The 26664-nt window shown below is 48.5% G+C and overlaps 1 protein-coding gene across 3 annotated transcripts in view; it reads left to right on the plus strand.

The window, feature by feature from the left end:
* Positions 1-26664, plus strand: part of BRCA2 (BRCA2 DNA repair associated) — a 101713-nt gene that overhangs the window by 55068 nt on the left and 19981 nt on the right. For all 3 annotated transcript variants that reach the window (XM_056561886.1, XM_056561887.1, XM_056561888.1), the window contains 8 exons: positions 356-454; positions 1382-1451; positions 7789-8099; positions 8223-8419; positions 9759-9946; positions 19798-19968; positions 20245-20575; positions 26463-26618. In XM_056561886.1, the coding sequence (XP_056417861.1) occupies positions 356-454; positions 1382-1451; positions 7789-8099; positions 8223-8419; positions 9759-9946; positions 19798-19968; positions 20245-20575; positions 26463-26618 (1523 nt within the window). The remainder of the gene's footprint in view (positions 1-355; positions 455-1381; positions 1452-7788; positions 8100-8222; positions 8420-9758; positions 9947-19797; positions 19969-20244; positions 20576-26462; positions 26619-26664) is intronic.

Raw genomic sequence — 26664 nt, forward strand, 5'->3', positions numbered from 1 at the left:
TTACTGCGCTCAGCCAATCACCAGCTGCAGTGAAGTCCCGACTCGGACGGCGATAGGCTGAGCGGCAATGTGACGTTTTCGGCCCCGGCAGCAGGTGCCGGTGTAGTGAAGTATTTTGTGTCCTGAAGCGTTCTCACACTGCCACTCAGCCTATCGCCGGCCGAGTCTGACTTCGCTGCGTCTGGTGATTGGCTGAGCGCAGTATGATTCTCCGACCACCGGCAACCAGGAAGAGGATCATGGCGGAGACCGGAGCCGGAGGAAGGTATGTACATGTTTATTTTTTTACTGCCGGCAGTATGGGGGACAATTTTTATATTCCGGAGTTCTCCTTTAATAATGTTTTTACACACAGGAGAACCTCCAATCAAAAGGCAACTTTTACCAGAATTTGACAGATCCTTGGAGAATGAATTTAAAGCAGCTTTGAAGCCCCTCACAAGCAGTCCTTATGGTATGTTTTCATTACTATGAAATTATGTTTTATGGGGTGAATTTATTAAGCACCTACACCTGCTTTTTAGGCATGAAAAACTCACACATTTTTGGGCAAACTTTTTTCCCATTTTACCCTACTCACACTGGTTTTTTTTTTAAGTGGGTGTGGCCTGTTGTAAAATGGGGTGTGTTCTAACCCACACATCTAATGTAATACAATATACACCAAGCTAGTGTATATTGTAGCTAAAAATCTACACCAGCTTGGAGCTGGTGTAGATTTCAAAGCAAGGCATGCGGACCGTAGCCTCTTGTGCAGCTTAGGTTTTCTTTTGAGGCTCCTTGGTTGGATCCATTGTAGTTAGTGACTGACAAGGTGGCCATAACATCAAAGTGAACCCATCTGAGTCAACTTGGCACAGTGCGTTCCTGTTGTTTCTGCCACTTCATTCAAGCAATTGGCAGGAGTCACAACAGCTAATCAGACTTTAGTGGCAACCGCAGCGTTGGGCTACCACTGTCTGATGAGACAATCTCTGTATGTTATTTTACCATTCTATTTGCCACTCAGTTTGTTAGCTTTTGTGTAGTGGAAAATAAAATGCAGTGTTTAGATGTTACAATTTTTGTTGAAACAGATTCATTTGTAGCAGTGCACTGTACTCTATTGTTAACCACTTTACAGAGTTTAGCATCATCTACAAATATTAACACTTTACTATAAAATCCCTCTACAAGGTTAATTATAAATATATTAAAAAGAAAATATATAGAAGTGCAAATTTTCAAACTTTTTTTCTTAATAGAAACATTTATGCAAATAAAATCCAAACTGTTTTAACTTGCATACAAGTAAAAAGCAAGTGCCCTCCTCTGATGCTTTTGTACCTATTTTGAGTTATGTTTTTTTCTCCCCTACTTTCATATTCCCCCTGCTTTACAGAGAGCCTAAAGGACAGAAAAAAGTATTTCCAAAATGTTACCTTACAACCGTTATCCTCTGATCCTGCCAGGTAAGTGCAATCCTCGGGATCTATATGTAGTTCTGAGTTTATAGCCAGTGAGGACGTACTACTGTCCCTTTTTATTCCTTCATATTGTTTCATTGCCTTAAAGGGGTACTCCAGTGCTTGCACATCTTATCCCCTATCCAAAGGGTAGGGGGATAAGATGCCTGATCGCGGGAGTCCCGCAGCTGGGGACGCCCGTGATCATGCACGCGGCACCCCGTTTGTAATCAGTCCCCGGAACGTGTTCGCTCCAGGTCTGATTACGCTCGACCGCACGGCCGGCGGCTATCACGCCCCCTTCCTTAGGCTTGCATTGAGGGGCGGAGCGTGACGTCACACAGGGGCGGAGGCGTGACGTCACACGCCGCCAGGCCCTGCGGTCGAGCGTAATCAGACCCGGAGCGAACACGTTCCGGGGACTGATTACAAACTGGGTGCCGCGTGCATGATCACGGGCGTCCCCAGCTGCGGGACTCCCGCGATCAGGCATCTTATCCCCTATCCTTTGGAAAGGGGATAAGATGTGTATGCACCGTAGTACCCCTTTAAAGGTAATGTGTCATCAGAAAATGGCCTATTGTCTAAATCAAGATTTTATGTTGAACTTATTCTTGAAGAATTTTTAGTTTTTTTTGTTTTTTTTTCAGTCTGGCCAGTAGGCCTAATATTAAGCTGAGAATTCCTGTTCAGTTTGTGAGTATGAGGGGGCGGCTGCTGGAAAATGGTCTGTACAGAATCACAGTAAAAGGTGACATTAGTAGATGGTCCTGGTGTCATCACCAAGATGTGATTAATTCAGGTCACTTGATAACCAATCATGTCTCCCACAGCAAAAGTATTACTTTCTCGTTTGGCTCCATTGGGGGACACAGGAACCGTGGGTATATCTTGCTGCCACTAGGCATTAAAAAAAGAGGTTGGCTCCTCCCGGCAGGATGTACCCCACCCACTGACTCTGAGCTAATCAGTTTTTAGCTTAGTAGGAGGCAGGCACAGGTCTGGAGCTCTCCAGACCTGGTCTTCTTTTATTATTTTTTAGTTTTATAGAGTTTCGATTTTCTCTCCTTTTGTTATTTTTTCTAGGTTGGGGCGAGAGGAGCATGGCGCTTCCTGATACCCCCACTTACGAAGGAAGGGCACGGTCCATAGAGTATGGAACGTTAACCCTTTCTCGCCACCGACCAGAGCTTTAAGGATGTACCTTGGGTCCGGGTCACCTATTGCCTCTGCTCACCCCGCTTCTTGCAGCCTGCTATGATGCACTTGGCACCTGGCTGGTCGAAGACTTCAGGGGTGAGTATATGGGATATCTTCTTAGGTAAGTATATGTCCCCTCTGATCCTGACCTCTAATTAGGGCTCTCCCTTTATCCTGTGGTCACTCTGTAGCTGCATGCTGCTCCTGTGACCGCTCTCTCACCTGGGGCATAGCCTGTAGAGAAGTCTTCCTTTTATTTCACAGAGTGCAAAAGAGCGCTCTCTAGTCCTGCTTCGCGGCAGCCTTCTGGCTGTCGCATATGCGTCCGCTCAGTGCGGACCTTGTGATTAGTCCTGGCTGCCATCTTCTCCTATCGGAAGACTGCTGCCAGGCTCTGTACTCTCCCACAAAGTGAGGCATGGGTAGCGGGAGTCGCGGCAGGCGGCCGCCCTAAAATTTAGCCCGCGGCTTCGGCCTGTTCTCCTCCCCGGGTAGCTCCGCAACTTTTTGTCCGCATGTTACTGCGCTCCCAATCCCATGCTAGCGTGCGCAGTCTCAGCCTCTCCCGGTCTTGCGTACGCTGCAGGGGTCACCTGTCTCCTCCCTTTGTTTCTCTTAGCCTATCGGAGGCCATTGAGATCCGGCACAGGGGGTTACTTGCTCTGCACTGAGCGCGCTGGTGCTGATACTGTGTTCAACAACTCACTTCACCACAGGTCTGTCCGCATGCTATTACATCTGTTGCTGCAAGCTGCTCCTGTGACCACTGTAGGCTGTCCTGTAGGCTGTTGCTGCAAGCTGCTCCTGTGACCGCCGACTGCTCCTGCTGAGGCTCCTCCTGTTGCTGCAAGCTGAAGCTGTTCCTGATACTGCAAGCTGATCCTGTTGCTACAAGCCGCTCTTCTGCTTGAGTTCTGCTCCCTGCAAGACTACTGCGACTTCAGGACACAGGAACCTGGGTGAGCTTGTTCCTTTTTCTTTTTGTCTCTGGGATAGCTGACTTATCTGTTCTGCAATGTCCATACCCAGTTCTGAACCTTCTAACAGATTGGCGGTCTCCGCTTTGGTCACTTACTATGCTGCCAGGTGGTTCGGCTGAGTCCACCTGTCCTGCCTGCTCTGCCTCACGTCCCAATCCCCCTGCCCAGGATAGCTCCCTGAAGCGCATGGTCTCTAGGTGGCTACTGCCTTAATGCATTCCTCCTTGCATCCTCCTTCCCAGGAGGCGAGTTCGGCATCCTTGGGCCACCGGCACTCTCACAGGCGTCCCAGGGTCATTTATACTGATTCCTCCCCTGAGTGTAGGTCTCCTCGCCGCTCTCGCTCCAGGTCGCCATCTTCTAGGCAGCATCCTCGCTCGCGCGGTCGCTACCCTAGGGGCCGTTCCCGATCTCCGACCCACCTAGCCAGATCCTTGTCACCTAGATCTTGAGCCTCCACTGCGCGTTCCCGGTCTCCTGGGGAACTGATGGACTCAGACTCTGATCCGCAATCGGAATCTGAAGAGCTGTCATCCATGTCTGACATGGTGGACAGCTTGGTGTCGGCTGTCAGGGACACCTTTCACCTACAGGACCCTGGAACTTTGGATCCTGCTCCAGAAGTTTCCTTTCACCACACCCACGCTCTCCCAAGGTCTTCAATTCTCATAAGGAGTTTGATGACTTGCTGGAGACTGCCTGGAAGCAACCGGAGAAGCACTTCCAAGGGTCTAAACGGCTGAAGGCTATGTTCCCATTTACCTAGGACCTGGTCTCCAAATGTACAACCCCCCCCCCCCCCCCTTTAGTGGACCCTCCAGTCTCTCGCTTATCCAAATCCACCACTCTTCCTCTGGCGGATGCGGCTTCTTTCAAGGACCCCGTGGACAAGCGCGTCGGAAATTTGGCGAAATACGCATTTGAGGCGGTTGGCTCATCCCTACTTCCGGCCTTTGCTGTGACTTGGATATCCAAAGCCCTGTCGGCCTGGGCCTCTCAACTTTGCCAAGGTGTTTTATCTGGGGCTCCTCCTGATGATCTTGCTGACATAGCACTCCAGATCTCCAATGCTGGTGATTATTTATGTTTGGCTTCCTTAGAATCTGCATGCTTTGCGGCCTTTGCTTCTGGCAACTTGGTGGCTATTCGCCGCTCTATGTGGTTGAAGGCTTGGAATGCTGACACGGCCTCCAAGAAATCCGATTCTCACCGTAAGGCTTCTTCCTTTTGGTCCTTTCGTTCCCTTGGCTCAGGGCGTCAGGATAATCCAGATTCCGCACAGTCCAGGAAGGCTCCTAACTTCAAGCCTCGCCCCTCCTGGAAGCAGGACGGCCGTTCTGGACGTTTCTCCGCCAAGTCAGGTACTCACAAGCCTACCTCAGCCTGAAGGGGTGCCCCTACCCGAGTTTTTCCCTCGGGTGGGCGGTCGCTTGTCCCACTTTCGGGACACTTGGTTGGCGCAGGTCCAGGATTCCTGGGTTCTGGACATCGTTTCCGACGGCTACCGAATCGAATTTGGTTCTTTTCCCCGGAATAGTTTTTTCCGGTCCTGGCCTCCCAGCTCGCCGAACCTGGCTGTGGCCTTTCAGTCTGCACTTCACACCCTTCTGGCACAGGGAGTCATTGTGCCGATTCCGGTCCAGGAATGTTTTTTGGGCTTCTATTCGAACCTGTTCGTTGTTCCCAAAAAGGGGGGAACGGTTTGTCTGATTCTCAATCTGAAGCTCCTCAATCAACATCTAAGCCTGCGGCACTTCAGGATGAAATCTCTCCGTTCGTTTTTTGCATCCATGGATATGGGCGAATTCCTGTCTTCGGTGGACATCTGGAATGCATACCTGCACATCCCCATTTTTCCGCCACACCAACGTCTTCTGCGGTTTGCCGTTCCAGCAGGTCATTTTCAGTTTGTGGCTCTGCCTTTCAGGCTGGCCACGGTCTCCAGGGTCTTTAGCAAGGTCCTGGCAGCAGTGATTGCCATCCTCCTCTCCCGAGGAGTGTCAGTGCTTCCTTATCTGGACGACCTGTTAAAAAAAAGCCCCGTCCTTGGCCCAAAACAGAGAGAGTCTCCACATCACGCTTCAGACTCTGACCAGTTTCGGGTGGTTGATCAACATGGAGAAATCCAATCTTTTCCCCTCCCAGTCTCTGCTTTTTCTGGGCCTTTGATTCGACACGAGAAGGCTTGGGTTCTTCTTCCATCGGACAAGTGGAGTGCTCTTCTGCCTGGGATCCGCCTCTTGCACTGCCCGCATCCGGTGTCCATCCGCTCTTGCATGGAAGTGTTCAGCAGGATGGTGGCGGCCATGGAAGCCGTTCCCTTTGCTCAGTTCCGGTTCCACCCTCTTCAATGGGCCATCCTGACTCTTTGGGACAAGTCTCCACTATCCCTCCACCGCTGGATCCGTCTGTCCACCACGACCTGTCGGTCACTTCTTTTGGTGGCTCTGCTCTCCTCTCCTTTGGGAGGGTCGCTCGTTTCTCCCACTGCGTTGGCAGGTCTTAACGACCGATGCAAGTCTCCTTGGCTGGGGAGGTGTTTTTCTATACTAGACTGTTCAGGAAGCTCGTCTGCCCATCAATGTCCTGGAGCTCCGTACCATCTTCCTTTGTCCCCTTCATTGGGAGTCGATTCTCCAGGGCCGTCCGGTTCGAATTCAAACAGACAACGCCACGGCTGTGGCTTACATCAATCGGCAACGGGGCACTCGCAGCCTCGCTGCCATGGCCGAGGTGTCCAAGATTCTGACCTTGGCGGAACACCACGTTCACTCCATATTGGCGAGCCACATTCCAGGTGTGGAAAAATGGGAAGCAAACTTTCTAAGTCGCTCCTCACCCGACCCGGGGAGTGGTCTCTCCACCCGAAGGTGTTCGCGACCATTTGCGACCGTTGGGGGATCCCGGACGGGGACCTCTTTGCGTCCCGTCTGAACCGGCAGGTTCCAGCCTTCGTGACGAAGTCCCGCAATCCTCTGGCTCTGGCCTTGGACGCGTTGGTCATTCCTTGGTCACAGTTCACCCTTCCTTACCTTTTCCCTCCGCTTTCCCTTCTGCCCAGGGTGCTGGCGAAGCTCAAGGCGGAAGGCGTCTCGACAATTCTGGTGGCGCCAGATTGGCCCCGGCGCTCGTGGTTTGCTGACAGGGTTCGTCTTGTAGCGGACATCTCCTTTCGGCTTCTGGATCGGCCCGACCTTCTCTCTCAGGGTCCTTTTTGCCATCCCAATTCACTGCTACTGCATTTGACTGCATGGCGGTTGAAACCGCGGTGCTAAAGGCTCGAGGTTTTTCTTCCCGGGTCATTTGCACCATGCTTAGGGCGCGTAAACAGTCCTCTGCTAGGATTTATCACAGGACCTGGCGGGCCTATTTTCGCTGGTGTGAGGCCCGTTCTCTGTCTCCTGTTCGTTTTTCCTTACCGAACCTGCTTGTGTTTTTACAGTCGGGGCTGGAAACGCGTTTGGCACTCAGTTGCCCTCAAAGGGCAGGTGTCTGCGCTTTCCATTCTTTTTCAGCGCCCCCTGGCTTCTAATTCTCATGTTCACACCTTTCCACAAGGGGTGGCACATGAGATTCCTCCCTACAGGTCTCCCACGTCTGCTGACGCCAGTTTGGGGCGTAAGGTTCTGCAGGCAGCAGTGGCATTGCCATCCGGCTGAATTCTGGTTGGTTTTGCTTTCCCACCCTGGGGACTGCTTTGGTACGTCCCATGGTTCCTGTGTCCCCCAATGGAGCCGAACAAGAAAAGGAGATTTTTTTAGACTTACCATAAAATCTCTTTCTCAGTTGGGGGACACAGCTCCCACCCTTTTGGTTCTTAGTTTGTTGACCTGAGGGTCGGTTGCCTGTCTGTAGGTTGGTTCACTTGTTTTTGACTGCGCCTTTCTCGGACTCTTCTGGTATTATCGGTTCCTCCTACTGCTTTGGGACTAAAACTGATTAGCTCAGAGTCAGTGGGTGGGGTATATCCTGCCGGGAGGAGCCAACCTCTTTTTTAATGCCTAGTGTAAGCAAGATATACCCACGGTTCCGGTGTCCCCCAATGGATCCTCCGATCCATTTTTAGAGTATGTCTAAAAAACCTCCTTTTGTTTTGCTCCATAAATAATTACATATGATAAAGAAGAATGGTTTGCAAAACATGATATATATTTGTTTTGCAGATTCTCAAGAGGACAAAAGGATACCATGGAATCTAGGAACACTCTCCAGAGGACTCTTTATCCTAAATTAAATGTTTCCCGAAGTACTTTACCCTCCAGTTCAACACCTGTTCCAGCAGATTGTAGTAGAAGTGACTCAAACAACACATCTAGAACGACTACAAGCTCATTTGTCATCCATTCTAAGAAGAATCTTCACATGTCTTTGGGTAATCAAACAGTTAACTCTCCAAGACAAGATGAGGATCACAACAAAGATCTTATATGTGAGGGTCAACTAGAAATTGGAAGGACAGAGAAGGATGCATCAGGTAGTCACAGGCTTACAAATATGTTCTTGCTGTTTGCAGCAAGGATCTATTTTTCTCCTTGTGATACGATTATTCGATTATAATAGAACAACCTAGACTAATCTTGTGTTATGTTTTGTTCAGAGGCAGATCTCTCTGATTTGGTTGCAAATATCTGCTGTGCCAGGGATATGCAGGAGATGAGAATACGAAAGAAACAAAGACAGAAGATCAAACCACAACCTGGATCATTATATCAGCAAAAAACCTCTTCTATCGACAGAATTAATTTGGAAACAGCAGTAGAAGGAAGGAAACCGACAGTATATACACAGGCTGAGGTATAGAACTGCTGCAATGGTTATATTAGTCTGTTGATATAATACAGTATATGTAAGAAATTGAAGTTGGGAATTGATGGAAAGATGCGCTGCTGATCTGAGTACTGATCGTGTTCATTATAAGGAAGCTGTCAGACATTCAAATGAAAGTTTTTTTGAGAGCAGCTGTATAGTGTGTATAAGACTTTGTTCACACACAGTTTATTGAGGCATAAAACGGTTTTATTTCCCCCCCACCCCCCACCCCCTTTTTAACGCTCGGAAAAAATGCATGTCACTTAATTTGGATGTAATGTGGTGGTTTTATATACCACTAACGGAGGGCAATTTTAGATGTATATAGCCTTATTTTTATTTTGGGGATAAATATATGATAACCAGTATATCTAATCTGTCATATTCAGTAGCCAGTGTGACTTAATACATGGGCATTACCTTGGATTGAGTAGCCTCTTCCTTCTATCTGTCTGTCTTCGCTCCATTCTATGAAACAATCTTAAAGGTGTACTCCACGTAAGATAAAAAAGAGACACAAGCATATAGCATTGCTTACCTGTCTGTAAACAACAATAAATCCATTTGTTTTGGGGGCCTTAGTCCTGGATTTCCTGGTTGACTTCCTGGTTGAATAGTGGCTTAGGACTACAATTCCCATAATGTATTAGATCCCCTCAGCTCTTCATCACAGCTTTCCCACCCTGCCTTCTTCCCTCCCACAGCAATCCTGTTGCCTGGAAAGAGCTGCTGTAGAAAATTGCATAGCACAGCAGACGCTCTCCACACAGCCTGCAAATCTGCAGCACCTGTTATATTCATTTCCTGTCTGCTCCGCTTTTTCAGTATAAGGCAGCATTCTGTAAACACTAGTTATTCTTCTTAATATCCCCATAAAGATATATATATATATATATGTGTGTGTGTGACAGGGAGATGATGTAGGCTGTAGGGGCTGGCTAGAGGCGATGACATTACCCAGGGTGGGACTAGAGCTCAGAGAACAGATCCAGCCAAACCTCCTGAGACTGCAGATGATGATGCATCCTCTCAGGAAAGAGGTAGGCGCCAGGGAGCTGCACACAACACCACATTGACAATGAACTACACAACTTCCTGCCAGGGGTGAATAATGCTAAATCACACTGAAGCCTGTACAATTTGTGATAACACTATATTAGTAATATTGTGTGTATATATATATATATATATATATATATATATATATATATATATATATATATTTTTTTTTTTTTTTTGTATTCTTATTTAAATACAATTTTCTGATAACAGAATACCCCTTAAATACTATGTAGAAGAAGCACTTATGTTTCTCATCTTTTAGTTGTACAGATTCGGTGTTATAAAGAATCAGATTGGCATTACTAGTGAAAAAGCAAGAACCTTTGAATTCCACTGTATGGATTATTTCACAAGGGAGCATTTCCTGTCTGAAGGTGGCGTGCACATAGCTGATGGCGGCTGGCTGGTACCCACGGATAAAGTAACCGCTGGTAGAGAAGAGTTCTACAGGTGCTGATGACATTACACACATGTGTATCTGGTATTTCTACTTACATTAACTTTCCTATTACAACAAATAGTGGGGACTGAGATCAAATCACAACAAACCAGAATCTCAATGCGGCACTGTTTAGTAGTAGCACTGGGTATCCATAAAAAAATATTGAGCAGACTATTCTGTTTATGGGCAATTATAAAACTACTAGAAGTCTACAAGGAGTTCTATGAGGCTGCAGGCTCATGTATATAGGTTATGGAATTCCAAGGTGATCACTTTATTTTAGTAGGGGACACATTATTGCTTATACAGAATGCACATCTGATACAGAACCTCTTTTTAAGAAAAAAGGAGCTTCCTGTGTACCATTGATTAATATTAAAGGAGTGGGTCCGACTGCTGGGACCCCCTGCGATCTCCTGTATGGGGCCCCAGCAGTCCACGGGAAGGCGGTGTGTCGACCACCACACGAAGCGGCGGCTGACATGCCCCCTCAATATAACTCTATGGGAGAAAGCCGAAGCCATAGCGCTGTATTGAGGGGGTGTGTCGGCCGTCACTTTGTGCGGTGGTCGACACACACTATCTGGCCATAGAGAGCTGGGGCCCCGTACAGGAGATCACGGGGGGTCCCCATCAGCGGTTGGACCCCTGGCGATCTGAAACATATTCCATATCCTTGGGATAGGGGATAAGTTTTCCAATCCTAGACTACCCCTTTAACCCCTTTCGTTTTTTCCTCCATACCTTTTAAAAATTATAACCCTTTCAATTTTGCACCTAAAAATCCATATGATGGCTTATTATTTGCGCCACCAATTCTACTTTGTAATGACATCTGTCATTTTACCCAAATATCTACAGCGAAACAGAAAAAATAATCATTGTGCGACAAAATAAAAAAAACGCCATTTTGTAACTTTTGGGGGCTTCCATTTCTATGCAGTACACTTCTCTATCGGCTCCATTGGGGGACACAGTATATGCTGCTGTCACTAGGAGGCTTGACACTATGGCAACAAGAAAAAGTCGTCCCCTCCCAGCAGGGTATACCCGCCTACAGGCACCTGAGCTAATCAGTTTTAGCTTAGTGTCTGTAGGAGGCAGACGCTGGTCTATGGTTTCCCAGACCTGGTCAAACATTTTTTGCTTTCTAGATTAGGGGACGTTTAGATTTTTCTCTCCCTTTTCTTTTCTGTTTTCAGGTGGGGACTGAGGAACAGAGCGTTCACGGTTTCCCCATTTGCGATTGAAGGGGCACAGACATCGTGGATGTACTGTCAACCCCTTCTCACCGACGGTCAGCGCCTGGGGTTGTACCTCACGGGGTGCAGGTGACCAAAGCTGACTGAAGACTTCATTAGGTAAGTTCTTCTGACTAAGGTGAGTATTTCCCCCCTTTTTTCTTACAGGTCTTAGGAACTTTCAGCCTCTGGAGACCCCCTATTTTGAACCCACTCATCTTTATCATTGCTGTGGATGTGGGGAACTCTTATCAGTGGTGTAGGACTGTGAGCCCACTTCTCTTTATTATTACTGGTTCACCCCTACCAGCTCTGGGAATGGGGGGAACTCTGTTCAGTGGCGTAGAACTGTGTCTTCCTCCCTGTACAGACAGGCGCCGGTGCTTCAGGCATGCAGTTTACCTCCTTCATTCGGCAGCCACGTGCTGCCAACTTTTCCCTTCCACTCTCCTGGAGAACTGGAAGATGAGGTTTCTGTTTCTGCCTCTGACACCGGCCTGGTGGACACCTTGGTCTTGGCCATAATGGACACATTTCATCTGGAGGACCCAGGAACTTTGGACGTAGCTCCAGAAGTTTCCTTTCACCATTCCCGACCTGCACCCAAGGTTTTCAACTCTCATGCTGAACTTGAAGCCTTGCTGGATTCTGCCTGGAAACATCCTGAGAAGCAGTTTCAAGAAACTAAGAAGGTTTAGGCACAATTTCCCTTCGCCAGGGATTTTATTGCTCTGTGGACCGCTCCTCCCACAGTGGACCCACCGGTCTCCCGCCTTTCAAAAGCTACTACTCTACCATTGGCAGATGCGGGTTCCTTCAAGGATCCTGAAGACAAGAGGGGAGAGACCCTGGCAAAATTCGCCTTTGAAGCAGCGGGCTCTTCCCTTCTCCCTGGTATCCTTCTGCCCGGGTATCTAAAGCTCTTTCAGTCTAAGGCTTCTCAGCTCCGCTAGGGTATTCTTTCCGTATCTCCAGCAGAGGAATTGGCTGATTTAGCTCTCCAACTCTCTAAGGCTGGAGACTATCTATGTACTGCTTCCATGCAGTCGGCCCATTGTGCGGCTTTTGCCACAGGTAACCTGGTGGCTCTTCTTAGAAGCGGATGCCGCTTCTAAGAAATCTCTGACAGAACTTCCTTTTACCGGTTCTCGACTGTTTTACCGTCGCCTCAATGAGATCATCTCAGAGGCGATGGGTGGTAAAAGTTCCCTGTTACCTCAAAATAAGGCTTGCAGTACTACTTCCTGTTGAAAGTCGACCTCCTTACGGGCATTTGGTTCCACTAAAGTGTCCAGACAGGCGCCCTCGTGGGACAAGAAGGCTCCCTCCTTCTTGACCCCTCCCTCGGATAGCCGTTCAGGTCATTTCGCGGCCAAAGCGGGCAACCGCAAGCCTACCCTTGCCTGAAGGGACACCCCCACCCTCTTATTTTCTCAGGTGGGAGGTCGTCTGTTACTCTTCCGGGACATCTGGTCCGCGCACGTGCAGGACTCCTGGGTCAGGGATGTGGTATCCAACGGATATCGGATCGAGTTTGCCTCCCTTCCAAGGGATCGCTTTTTTCATTCCCGGGCCCCCCAGGTCCCCCTCTCTGGCAAGGACCTTTTGGGGCGCGCTCCAGTCCCTTCTCATTCAGGGAGTAATTGTCCCTGTTCCTCCCATGGAGCGTTTTTGGGGTTTTTATTCCACCCTCTTCATGGTCCCCAAGAAAGGGGGTTCCGTTTGCCCGATCCTGGATCTGAAGCACCTCAACCAACATCTTCCGGAAGACCATTTTCAGTTTGTGGCCCTTCCCTTTGGTCTGGCCACTGCTCCAAGGGTCTTCACCAAGGTCCTGGCACCTATGATCGCCCTCTTACGGTCGAGGGGTGTCTCAGTGGTTCTGTACCTGGACGACCTCCTGACCAAGGCTCCAACCAGGAACCAGAATCTGGAAAGTCTCTGTCTTACCATTCAGGCCTTGTCCCGTTTCGGCTGGATGGTCAATCAGGACATGTCCAAACTAACTCCCACTCGGTGTCTAATTTTCCTGGGACTCCAGTTCGACATTGCGATTCGGCTTCATCCGGACAAGCGGCTGACTCTTTTGTCGGGGGTTTGAATACTCCATGCCCCTGTTTTTTCAACTTGGGCTTCTATCATGGTGGGATTGCTCTCCGTTATCCCTCGATCGCAGGATCATTCTTCCTCAGAGGGCTCGCCAGTCCCTTCTGTGGTGGCTTCATTCCCCCCTGCTTTTACAGGTGCGCTCCTTTCTGCCCCTCTGTTGGCAAGTCTTCATGACGGATGCCAGGCTTTCAGGTTGGGGAGGTGTCTTCAGGGACCTGACAGTCCAAGGCCTTTGGTCCCCCCCCCCCAGAAGCCCTTGTCCCCATCAACATTTTGGAACTGAGGGCAATCTATCTTTGCCTATGCCATTGGGAGATCCTTCTTGGGGACCATCCTGTTCGTGTCCAGTCGGACAACTCCTCTGCTGTGGCATATATCAGTCGCCAGGGTGGCACCCGCAGCTCGGCTGCGATGGCCAAAGGTGTCCAAGATTCTTCTCTGGGCGGAGCTCAGAGTGCCGGCCATCTCTGCAATTCACATTCTGGGAGTGAACAACTGGGAAGCGGACTTTCTCAGCCGATCCTCAGCCGACCCCGGCGAGTGGTCCCTTCCTCCGGAGGTGTTTGCAGAGATCTGCAACCTCTGCGGCACTCCGGACGTGGACTTATTCGTGCCCCGCCACAACCAGAAGGTTCCTCACTTTGTGGCGAAGTCCCGGGATCCCTTGGCTCTGGCCGTAGATGCCCTGGTGATTCCTTGGTCGGACTTTGTCCTTTATCTTTTCCCTCTTGCTCTCCTTCCCAGGGTCCTGAGGAAGCTCAAAGCAGAGGGCATTCCCACCATTCTCGTAGCTCCGGACTGGCCCAGGAGGTCATGGTACGCTGATGTGGTCCGACTACTGGACGACTTTCCGCTGTGCCTCCCTATTCTTCCAGACCTTCTCTCTCAAGGTCCCCTTTGCCACCCCAATTTACCGTCACTGCATTTGACGGCATTCAACCGCGGTTCTCAGGGCTCAGGGTTTCTCTCCCCAGGTGATTCGCACTATGCTCAGCAGGGCTGTGGAGTCGGAGTCGAGGAGTCGGACAAAATTTTGGGTACCTGGAGTCGGAGTCGGCAAACAATGCACCGACTCCGACTCCTACAAAATTTAGATTGGAATAAAAAAAATAAAAAAAAGCAAGTTTAAATGTCCCAATTCACAAAAAGTTATAATTAATGACTTCTCTACTTTAAGAATGAAGACCAATGCATGCAGTGCCTCACGTAACCGCAAAACGAACACGTTAAGTGACCGTGAAGAAGCATGCTTTTCATGTGCTTTACTATATGGCACACAACGCACAATTAGTAGCGGTAATACTTATAATTTCCATACTGTTGTGTTCTGCTGTTACAGGGAACCCATGGGTAACCTAGCCTCTCACTGATAAGGGGTTAAGGAAATATGTTTTTTGCAGGACTAGAGACACTTGTATAAGTGAAGGGAATGGAGGGTCAATAGTTGTCAACTGAAGTTGTAAACCATTGGAAAAACTGCTGCCATTCAGCTAAGGCTATAAAAACTTGTAAACTCGATTGTTAGCTTAAAGGGGTACTCCGCACCTAGATATCTTATCCCCTATCCAAAGGATAGGGGATAAGATGTCAGATCGCCGGGGTCCCGCTGCTGGAGACCCCCGGGATTGCCGCTGCGGCAACGCGCTATCATTACTGCACAGAGCGAGTTCGCTCTGTGCGTAATGACGGGCGATACAGGGGTTGGAGCACCGTTACGTCATGGCTCTGCCCCTCGTAATGTTACGGCCAGCCCCCTCAATACAAGTCTATGGGAGGGGGCGTGGTGGTCTTCATGCCCCCTGCCATAGACTTGCTTTAAGGGGACGGGCCATGATGTCACTAGGGGCGGAGCTATGACATTAGGCTGCTCCGTCCACTGTATCGCTCTGTATCCGTCCCCCGAACTCGCTCTGTGTAGTAATGAAAGCGCGGTGCCGCAGCGGCGATCCCGGGGGTCGCCAGCAGTGGGATCCCGGGGATAAGATGTCTAGGGGCGGAGTAGCCCTTTAAACATGACTATGGGATTCTACTAGGGAAATCCTGTTTTATAATAAATGCCCCTTCCTTGATCCTCCCACTGCCCTATCTTCAACAGCAGATCAGCACACAAACTGTTCAATACAGTAGACTGTTGGCTTCCCAGTCAGTAGTCCTGTGGTAATGACAGGTATGTTACCTTTCTTTCCTTCAAGGAATGTATAAAATACATTCGCATATTAATACAGAGGAGTCGGAGTTGGAAGTACAGAAAACTCCGGAGTCGGAACATTTATCTACCGACTGCACGCAAGCACTCTTCTGCGAAGATTTAACACCGTACTTGGCGGTCTTATTTTCGTTGGTGTGAATCTCACTCTGTTTCTCCTGTTTCGTTCTCTCTCCCTCGACTTCTTTCCTTTTTACAGTCAGGGCTAGAACAACAGTTGGCTCTCAGTTCCCTTAAGGGTCAGGTTTCGGCAATTTCCATTCTTTTTCAACGTCCTCCTGAGTCCGATCCCCATATCCGGACTTTTCTTTAGGGAGTGTCCCATGCGGCCCCTCCTTACAGGTCCCCTACACCAACTTGGGACTTGAACTTAGTTCTTGGTGCTCTGCAGGGTACTCCCTTTGAACCTCTCAGGGACATTCCTCTTCGCCTCCTTTCCTGGAAGGTGGCATTCCTTATTGCTATTACCTCTATTAGGATAGTTTCAGAGCTGGCAGCTCTCTCCTGCTGTTCTCCCTTCCTGATCATACACCAGGACAAATTTGTTTTCTGTCCAGTTCTGTCCTTCTTACCAAAGGTTGTTTCTGTTTTTCATCTCAATGAGGACATCATCCTTCCGTCCTTCTGTTCGGCTCCACCTCATCCCAAGGAAAGTTTGCTCCACAAACTGGATGTGTTGAGGGCGGTTCGTACTTATCTCTCAGTCACTTCTTCTTTTCTACAGCGTGACTCGCCGTAAAGAACAACCTGCTTCAAAGGCCACTATTTCTCGGTGGATCCGATCTGCTATTTCTGAAGCTTACCGCTGCAAGGGGAAGACCCCCCCCCCCTTCAGGGTTTTTGCTCATTTCACTCGTTCTGTCAGGGCATCCTGAGCTCTCCGCAACAAGGCTTCGGCCTCGCAGATCTGTAGAGTGGCCACATGGCCGTCTTTACACACTTTCACAAGGTTCTACCAGGTTCATACCTTTGCATCCGCTGATGCTAGTCTGGGCCGTAAGGTGTTGCAGGCGGCGGTGGTCCACCTGACTGATTTTCCTTTGCCCACCCTAGGGACTGCTTTGGTATGTCCCATGGTCTGTGTCCCCCAATGGAGCCGATAGAGAAAAGGAGATTTGTATGCTTACCGTAAAATCTCTTTCTCAGAGGATCCATTGGGGGACACAGCACCCACTCTTCTTTTCTCTGGTGTTCCTGGTTCGGTTACCTGTCCGAGGGTGTGTTCAGTTAATTTTTATGCTGGTTTCTTTGACAGTTTGTGGTTTTTTCCTGACTAGTCGGTCCTCTCCTACTGCTCTGGGACTAAAACTGATTACCTCAGGTGCCTGTAGGCGGGTATACCCTGCTGGGAGGGGCCAATTTTTTCTTGTTGCCATAGTGTCAAGCCTCCTAGTGAGAGCAGCATATACCCATGGTCTGTGTCCCCTAATGGATCCCCTGAGAAAGATTTTACGGTAAGCATAAAAATCTCCTTTTTTTCTGTAAAAATGACACCTTATCTTTATTCTGTAGGTACATACGATTAAAATGATACCCTACTTATATAGGTTTGAGTTTGTATTACTTCTGGAAAAAATCATAACTGCATGCAGGAAAATGTATATGTTTAAAATTGTCATCTTCTGACCCCTATAACTTTTTTATTTTTCAGCGTACGGGGCGTTATGAGGGCTCCATGATCTGAAGTTTTTAGCAGTACCATTTGTGTACTGATTGGACTTTTTGCGCTTTTGAAAAAAATTTTCATGATATCAAAAGGTGACCAAAAATATGCAATTTTGGACTTTGGATTTTTTTTTGCGCGAACGCCATTGACCATGCGGTTTAATTAACGATTTATTTTTATAATTTGGACATTTCCGCACGTGACGATATCACATATATCTATTTTTATTTACACTCCCATAGGGGGCTATAACACTACACACGCTGATCTTTTTTTTTTTTTAATCAGATCTTTTTTATTATTAAACTCCTTTTTCATTTCAAACAAGAGTACAACACAGAAACAAACCGTGTGAGTCACATTCCACAGAGGCCGCACAATTGGCAGAGCGACCCAGCCAAGTAAAGAAATTGCAATAGCGATAGTAGTCATCCTGAGTCTTCAGTAGCATTATACATATATTGGTGATATTGAATTCTGCACACGTGACTCTCACAAAAAAATTTTTTTTTAAAAAGGGGGGAGAAAACAAAAAGGGGGGAATAAAAAATACATGAGCACAAAAACCAAACAAAAAGGGGAAGATATCCCCATAATAAACAGTGCAGTCAAAAATAACAGCAGTCCCCTGATGTACCGCCCGACCAGCCAACCAAGATAAGGAGCTTATAAAAGTAAGGACAAAGTCGGGAGGCACCAGTCAGTTTAGGAGAAATAGCAACACATTTTGAAATAGACAATACAGGTAAGGAGACAATCCCATGAAGCCAGACTACAAAAAGAGAGACAAGAAGAGAGGCCAGAAGGAAAAAGGGAGAGACTTACACCACACAGAGGAGAGGGAGTCAGATGCACATCTATAGCCTCAGGTACACCAATGTACGAGTAAACCCCAAATAATAAATCCTGGTAAAGGAGCAACCCTGGCATAAAGGAATTTATCTATTACCAGCGGAGGAGAAGACCTGCATGGGGCCCCTACACAACCGCAGAAGGAGCTGGGAGGGTAGTCCCGCAGTGTCTAGCCATGGTCCCCAGATCCGCTCAAACTTAGCCATGGCATTCCTCTTCAAATATACCCCCCGTTCAAGTCTAATAATGGCATTCATCCTATTCAGGAACTCCTGCTGTGTCGGAGGGGCTGAGTGCGTCCAGTGTGATGCAATCAGTTTGCACGCCTGGTACAAGATACGCTGCACACCCAAGAGGGAACTGCCATCCTCCTGAGTACCAGCTATGCACCCCAACACACAAGCAGCAGGAGTCAAGGGGACAGTCGCTGAGTAGGCCCTAAGTATGATTGCCACTACACCCCTCCAAAACTCCTCCAACTCTCTGCAAACCCAAAACATATGAAGGAGATCAGCATTATCAGCGGAGCATCGGGGACAGGAAGCATCAGCACGCCAACCTATTTTAACGAGACCCTATGTATATGGAATAGTTGAGAGAGACGAAGCGGCTCACTCAAGGACAAGAGAGGTACAGTTTCCAGCTACTCACTCCACTGCTCATCAGAAATGGGTCCAACCTCCCCCACCCAACGATCCCTGACCGTCAGAGGAAAGGCGTCAAGATGTTTGTCGAGTAGCGTGCGCACACACTGATCTTTAACATTGATCAATGGTTTCTCATAGGAAACCATTGATCAATGATTCTGCCGCTTGAATGCTCGTGGCTGGATCTCAGGCACTGAGCAGCCATTTAGCGATCGGACAGCGTGGAGGAAGGTAGGGGACCCTCCTGCTGTCCTACAGCTGTTTGCGATGCCGCGATTTTGCCGCCGCGATCCCGAACAGCCCACTAAGCTAGCCGGGAGCAGTTTACTTTAATTTTAGACGCGGCTTTCAACTTTGAACGTCGCGTCTAAAGTGTTAATAGCGTGGGGCACCGCGATCAGTGCCGCGTGCTATTAGCCACGGGTCCCGGTCGTTGTTAGAGGCCGGGTCCGACCCACTATAACTTGGGGCCACAGCGTGGCCCCGCGTTATAGAAAGGGAGTGGGCATAAGGCGTACATGTACGCCCTCCGTCCCCAATAGGTTAAACACTCATTTATTTTACTTGTAAGTTGTGTTCTATGATCTGCAACAGCTTTAAGTACAGTACAATATAAAAAATATTGCAGTTCCTGAAGAACTACATATCAGTCAGTAAGTGGCTGACTCAGGAGAAGGAACTGTATGAAAATGTGATCTGTGATGGATTGCATAAGCAGAATTTATGTAGCCCCTCTCCTCTTTATAATTGTCAGGGGCAGACATTATAAAGGAATGTTTATACAAATATTTATTACATACCAATAGAAAGCTTTTATTGACATGTATAGACAATATTATCATGCATAGCTATGGCGGGGTTCACATCTGCATCTAAGGCTTCTTTAGGTGTCTCGGTCCCAATTTCTGTCAAAAATACAATTTTTTTTTTGTCCAGTCAATTGATGGGCCCATTAAGTCAAGGGGATCCTCAGGCACCATTGGTGTCTGGCGTGCTATGGATCCACCAACTCTTTAAGTTTATCTGCTTCAGTAATGGACCAGATAAATGGAATAAGCAATGTAGATGTGAACCTAGCCTTAAGACCATTAGGACAAAAAAAAAATCACTATATTCATGAAAGTCCATTGCCTTACAGAGCCCTGTGTGACACTCCAGGAGTGGATCCTAAGCTGATCAGTCCAGAATGGGTGTACAACCACTACAGATGGATTGTGTGGAAACTATCGGCCATGGAAGTGATGTTTCCTATGAGCTTTGCTGGCAGGTGCTTGACACCAGATAGGGTTCTCTTACAGCTCAAATACAGGTATATTATTATATTATAAGATTAATTATATTAATATCTTTCCATGTATATACAACTTCAGATCTTCCTGGTTTAATACAGTCTATTGAGAAAGGGTTAGGCCTTTTGTATATGGGAATGCTTTTCGCTTTTACATTGTGAGCAGATTGTTATTGGCAGACTGCAAACATTCACCTTTATGGAAGCTTAATATCTCAGACACCAGAATGAGCAATAAGGCTGGAAAGTGATGTTATCACAGCATTTACTAGTAAAAACAAATTGTCTTCTTTTCAGATATGATGTTGAAATTGATAAATGCCAACGATCCGCTGTCAGAAAGATAATGGAGAGAGATGACACATCGGCTAAGACGCTAGTTCTGTGCATTTCTAAAATCTTAACACTAGGAAATGGTGAAGCCAATGATACAAAGCAGACATCTGCTGTCATTGAAGTGACTGATGGCTGGTATGGTATCAAGGCCCTTCTGGATCCTGCACTCACATCTTTGCTAAAGAATGGACGCATGTTCATAGGCCAGAAGATAATGGTACATGGGGCAGAACTGGTGGGCTCCGAAGATGCATGCACACCCCTTGAAGCTCCAGAGTCTCTTATGCTAAAGGTAGTAGAACATGCGTGTCTTAAATAATTTATTAGGCCAGACTGGGGATTATTTTTTTTCTGTTACTGTAAGTATTCCTCTTTTTCACGGGACACTTGGGGAAAACTAATATCAAATAGGCAATCTGAATCTTGCACCTTCTCTCAAGATCTGCAATAGGCATAACAGTGAGTGTTCTTATGAAAGGGTATAACAACCTCATTAACCTTTTCAGGACGCCGGGCTTATGCACACACCCTGCATCCCGAGTCCTTAAGGACGTGGGGTGTATGCATACGCCCATGGGAATTCCGGTCCCCGCCGCTAGCCGGTTGGGGACCTGACCGGGATGCCTGCTGAAATAATCGCCGAGGGGGGTCCTGAGACCCCCCCCCCCCCCCCATGTCGGCGATCGGAGAAAATCGTGTGTCAATTCAGACATGCGATTTTCTGCTATTCCGGGCTGATCGGGTCTCTGGTGACCCGATCACCCGGAAAATAGGGATGATCGGAGCGGTCATTGACAGCCCCGATCATCCTGAGGGCTAAGAGCGAGGTCGCAGTGCTGCGATCTCCTCCTATCCCCTGCCATTGGTCAGAACTGATTCTGACCAATGGCAGCGCAGGACAGTGGGTTGCCATGGCAACCCCCCGTTCTGCCCACCCCTGGATGTCAGGCAGAACAGGGGGAGAAGATGGAGGCCGGTACCTGCAAAGAAGATGCGTGGGGACCTCTGATCACCGGAGACATCAGGGGAGATCCCGGCTCAGGTAGGCAAAGGAAGGGGGCAGTAAGCGATATTTACTGCTGCCCTTCCTAGTGGGTGCCAAACTGCAACTCCCAGCATGCCCAGACAGCCAAAGGCTGGATCCTCCGGTTTCCCTCCGTCGTTCCATTTGGCTTAAAACTTGGAATGCGGACGCTGCATCTAAGAAGTCTCTCACCAAGATTCCTTTTACTGGTTCTCGACTTTTTGGCAAGCACCTGGATGAGATTATCTCTGAGGCGACAGGGGGCAAGAGCTCTTTATTACCTCAAAATAAGTCTAGTACTTCCTTCCGCAGGAAGTCTTCTTCCTTTCGGAGGTCTGGCCCTTCTAAAGGGTCCAGCCAGGCGCCTCCACGGGACAAGAAGGTCCCCTTTTTCAAGGCGCGTCCCTCGTGGAAGTCGGACACATACCGCACCGACCGTTTTGCAGCCAAATCGGGCAACGGCAAACCCACTTCTGCATGAAGGGACACCCCCACCTGCAGCTTTTTCTCGGGTGGGAGGTCGCCTCTTGCTTTTTCGAGATGTTTGGACCACGCACATTCTGGACTCCTTGGTCAGGGACGTGGTATCCAACGGATATCGGATAGAATTTGCCTCCCTTCCGAGGGATCGTTTTTTCCAGTCCCGTGCTCCCCGATCTCCCTCGCTTTCGAGGGGATTTTGGGAGGCTCTTCAGTCCCTTCTCGTCCAGGGTGTCATTGTCCCAGTTCCTTCAAGGGAACGCTTTCGGAGTATTTATTCCGATCTTTTTGTGGTTCCCAAGAAAAACTGTTCTGTGCTGCCAATCCTGGATCTCAAACGTCTCAACCAACATCTTCTTCTCCGCCATTTCCGAATGGAATCTCTCCGTTCGGTGGTGGCATCTATGGATCAAGGGGAGTTTCTTTCCTCGGTGGACATCAAGGATGCCTACCTCCACATTCCAATTTTTCCCGGCCACCAGTGGTACCTCCGCTTTGCGGTTCAGGAAGGTCATTATCAATTTGTGGCTCTCCCCTTCGGTCTGGCCACAGTGCCACGAGTCTTTACCAAGACTTTGACGCCTGTGGTAGCTCTGTTGCGGTCAAGAGGGGTCTCAGTGATACCCTACTTGGACGACCTCCTCATCAAAGCCCCCACCAGAGCCTAGGCCCTGGAGAATGTGAGTCTCACTCTTCAGACCTTATGTCGCTTCGGGTGGATGGTGAACCGAGACAAGACAGTTCTCTCCCCCACCCAGTCTCTGGTCTTTTTGGGGCTTCAGTTCAACTCAGCCTCAGCTCGGATTCGCTTTCCGCCGGACAAACGTCTGGCCCTTTTGTTGGGAGTCCGCTCCCTCCGGATACCATCACCGTTTGCCATCCGTTATTGCATGGAAGTCCTGGGTCGGATGGTGGCAGCCATGGAGGCCGTGCCCTTTGCCCAGTTTCATTACCGTCCTCTTCAGCTGGCGATTCTTGCACGATGGGACAGGTCCCCTCTCTCTCTCTCGATCGCAAGATTGTTCTCCCTCTCCGGACCCGTCGGTCTCTACGCTGGTGGCTCCGCTCCCCCCTTCTTCTTCAGGGGCGTTTGTTCCTCCCCCTCCACTGGCAGTTGGTCACAACGGATGCCAGCCTGTCGGGCTGGGGGGGTGTTTTCAGGGATCAGACGGTTCAAGGCCTCTGGCCTCCCCAAGAAGCCCTTCCTTCCATAAACATTTTGGAACTGAGGGCGATTTATCTTTGTCTGAAGCATTGGGAGTCCCTGCTTCAGGGCCACCCTGTCCGTGTCCAGTCGGATGACGCCACGGCTGTGGCGTACATCAATCAGCAGGGCGGCACTCACAGCTCAGCGGCCATGTCCGAGGTGTCAAAGATCCTCCTTTGGGCGGAACAAGTAGTTCCAGCCATTTTGGTGATTCACATTCCGGGAGTGCCCAACTGGGAAGCAGATTTCCTCAGTCGGTCCTCAGCCAACCCCGGAGAGTGGTCTCTTCTTCCGGAGTTGTTCGCGCAGATCTGCAACCTCTGGGGGTCCCCAGACCTGGACCTCTTCGTGTCTCAACACAACCGAAAGATTCCGACGTTTGTGTCAAAGTCCAGGGACCCCCTGGCTCTAGCCGTGGATGCCCTAGTAATTCCGTGGTCGGGCTTCATACTGCCCTACCTGGTCCCTCCTCTCCCCCTCCTTTCCCAGGGTTCTGAGGAAGCTCAAGACGGAAGGAGTCCCCGCCACTCTGGTGGCTCCAGACTGGCCTCGAAGGGCATGGTACGCCGACGTGGTCTGGCTTCTGGACGAGGTCCCGTTCCGTCTTTCACTTCGTCCAGACCTACTGTCACAGGGTCCCCTTTGCCACCCCAATTTACAGTCGCTGCATTTGACGGCATGGCGGTTGAGACCGCGGTTCTAAGGGCCCGCGTATTCTCTTCCCAGGTAATTCGCACCATGTTCAGGGCTCGCAAGCCCTCCTCTGCAAAAATTTATCACCGTACCTGGCGGGCTTACTTTCGTTGGTGCGAAGCTCAGACTTTTTCTCCAGTTACCTTTTCCGTTCCCCGTCTCCTCTCCTTTTTGCAGTCGGGGTTGGAACAAGGGCTGGCTCTCAGTTCCATTAAGGGTCAGGTTTCCACCCTTTCCATTCTCTTTCAGCATCCTCTGGCTTCCAATTCGCATGTCCGGACCTTCCTTCAGGGCGTGGCACATGCTGCCCCCCCCCCCCCTTACCGGTCCCCTTCTCCCCCTTGGGACTTGAACTTAGTTCTAGGCGCTCTCCAGGACGCACCTTTTGAGCCTTTTAGGGAGGTTCCCCTTCGCCTCCTATCCTGGAAGGTGGCTTTTCTTATAGCCATTACCTCCATTAGGAGAGTATCTGAACTGGCAGCTCTCTCCTGCCGTTCCCTTTCCTGATAGTTCATCAGGACAAGGTTGTTTTCCGACCAGATCCGTCTTTCTTGCCTAAAGACGTTTCGGCTTTTCATCTCAACGAGGACATCGTCCTTCCGTCCTTTTGTCCTGCTCCTTCTCAGCCTGCTTCTAAGGCCACCATTTCTCGGTGGATCCGATGTGCTATTTCGAAGCTTACCGCTGCAAGGGGAGGGCCACCCCCCACCCTTCAGGGTTTTGGCTCATTCCACCCGCTCTGTGGGAGCATCCTGGGCTCTCCGAAACAAGGCCTCGGCCTCGCAGATCTGTAAAGCGGCTACCTAGTCGTCTTTGCACACTTTTCTAGATTCTACCAGGTTCATACTTTTGCATCAGCTGATGCTAGTCTGGGCCGTAAGGTGTTGCAGGCGGCGGTGGTACAGCCGACTGCCTGACCTTTTTTCTTTGCCCACCCAAGGGACGGCTTTGGTACGTCCCAGAGTCTGTGTCCCCCAATGGAGCCGATAGAGAAAAGGAGATTTTTTAGACTTATCGTAAAATCTCTTTCTCGAAGGATCTGGTGGGGGACACAGCTCCCGCCCTTTTTCTGGGGTTCCTTTTCGGTTATCTGTCCGAGGGAGTGTTCAGTTATTGTTTCTTCTGGTTCTCAGACAGTTAATGTTTTTTTTTCCTTTGACCTGTCGGTCTCCTCCTATTGCTCTGAGACTAAATTGAATTGCTCAGTGGCCTGGAGGCGGGTATATCCTGGTGGGAGGAGCCGACTTTTTGGTTACCATAGTGTCATGCCTCCTAGAGGCAGCAGCATATACCCAGAGTCTGTGTCCCCCAATAGATCCTTCAAGAAAGTGATTTTACGCTAAGTCTAAAAAATCTTCTTTTTCCTTACAAGCTGAGAGCTTAAAAGTTAGAAAAATGCTAAATTTTCTAAATTTTCATGAAATTTTGGGATTTTTCACCAAAAAAGGATGCAAGTAACGCCAAAAATTTACCACCAACATAAAGTAGAATATGTCACGAAAAAACAGTCTCAGAATCAGAATATTCGGTAAAAGCGTTTTCGAGTTATTAATTCGTAAAGCAACAGTGGTCAGAAATGCGGAAAAGGGCTCAGTCCTTAAGGTGAAAAAGGGCTGCGTCCTTAAGGGGTTAAAGGATCTTTGGGATCCTCACCAATTTCAAAACTAAAGAGGCTTCAGTGTTATGTAATGCTGCGGCTTTGACCCTTCTAAAGCCAGTTTGCTGCTGAGTGGGGATTCTACATTCAAGTGAAGGGGGCGAGCTACAGTTCCTTGCACACCTAAACAGTTGTGCGTCTGAGCATTTAGAGCAAGTGGGCTCCTCCTTACACCACATTTGCTGGGTGACTTGATCAAAGGTTGCCATTAGGCTATAATGGCAGCAAAGCGACATACAGTATGAAGGTCCCCAGGTTAGGGCATGGTGGTAGTTGTAGTTTTGCAACAGTTGGAGAGCCACAGATTGAAGAACATTGCTATAGGGCAGGGGTAGGCAACCTTCAGCATTGCAGATGTTATGCACTACATCTCTCTTCATGCTCCTACAGCCAAAATGCTGCCAAAGCATCAAGGGAGATGTACTCTAAAACATCTGCAGTGCCGAAGGCTGCCTATGCCTGCTATAGGGCTTCAAAGATACTAGAGAAAAACACCAATACAAAATGTCACAAGGTAAAGAATGTTTGTAAAAAGGCCAATAAAAATTTTGAAATGCATGCCGTTTTTTATACATGCATTTATATATTGTAAAACACTGAAGGAAAAGTGTGTAAAGCTTATCTAATACATCATTTTGTAATCTTAAAATTTTTAAAGCACTGATTTAATTTGTTAAAACTAAAGCCAATGGCCAGACAAACAAAATGTATTGTATATGTTTCTACATTGCTGTTTTTTTGAGATTGGGGAAGCAAATAGACATTGCTAAAGGCATTGCTCGCATTACATATGTAATTTACTTACTCTGTGCTAGTTTTTTGCTTTGTAAAATCATCAAGTCTTCTGTTCAGTGGCATGCTATTTACTGGGCAAACCCTAAGCTAGGTATATGGGACATCACTGAGCAGAAGAGATAATGACCTCTCAGGTCATGTAATTCCCTGGCATAGAGAAGGACATGCACATTTTCAAGAGTGAAAGTAAATTACTTATTTGGTGTGAGCAAAAATGATGGAATAATGGAAAAAAACGATGCTGACAACACCATTAAAGAAGAAAATAATGCTTGCTCAGATTGTAAAACATGACAGGAGATTTTTTATTTTTTTCCCCCCAGATTGCAGGAAACAGCACTCGGCCTGCTCGCTGGTATGTCAGACTTGGATACTTTCATGATCCCAGACCTTTCTGCCTCCACCTGTCCTCCCTCTTGGCTGATGGTGGCATGGTGGGATGTGTTGATGTACTTATACAAAGAATTTACCCCATGCAGGTATAAACTGTCCTGAACTTTCTTATTGTTTTATATTGCTATTTAT

Source organism: Hyla sarda, chromosome 2, assembly GCF_029499605.1.
Source record: "Hyla sarda isolate aHylSar1 chromosome 2, aHylSar1.hap1, whole genome shotgun sequence".
Taxonomy (NCBI): Eukaryota; Metazoa; Chordata; class Amphibia; order Anura; family Hylidae; genus Hyla; species Hyla sarda.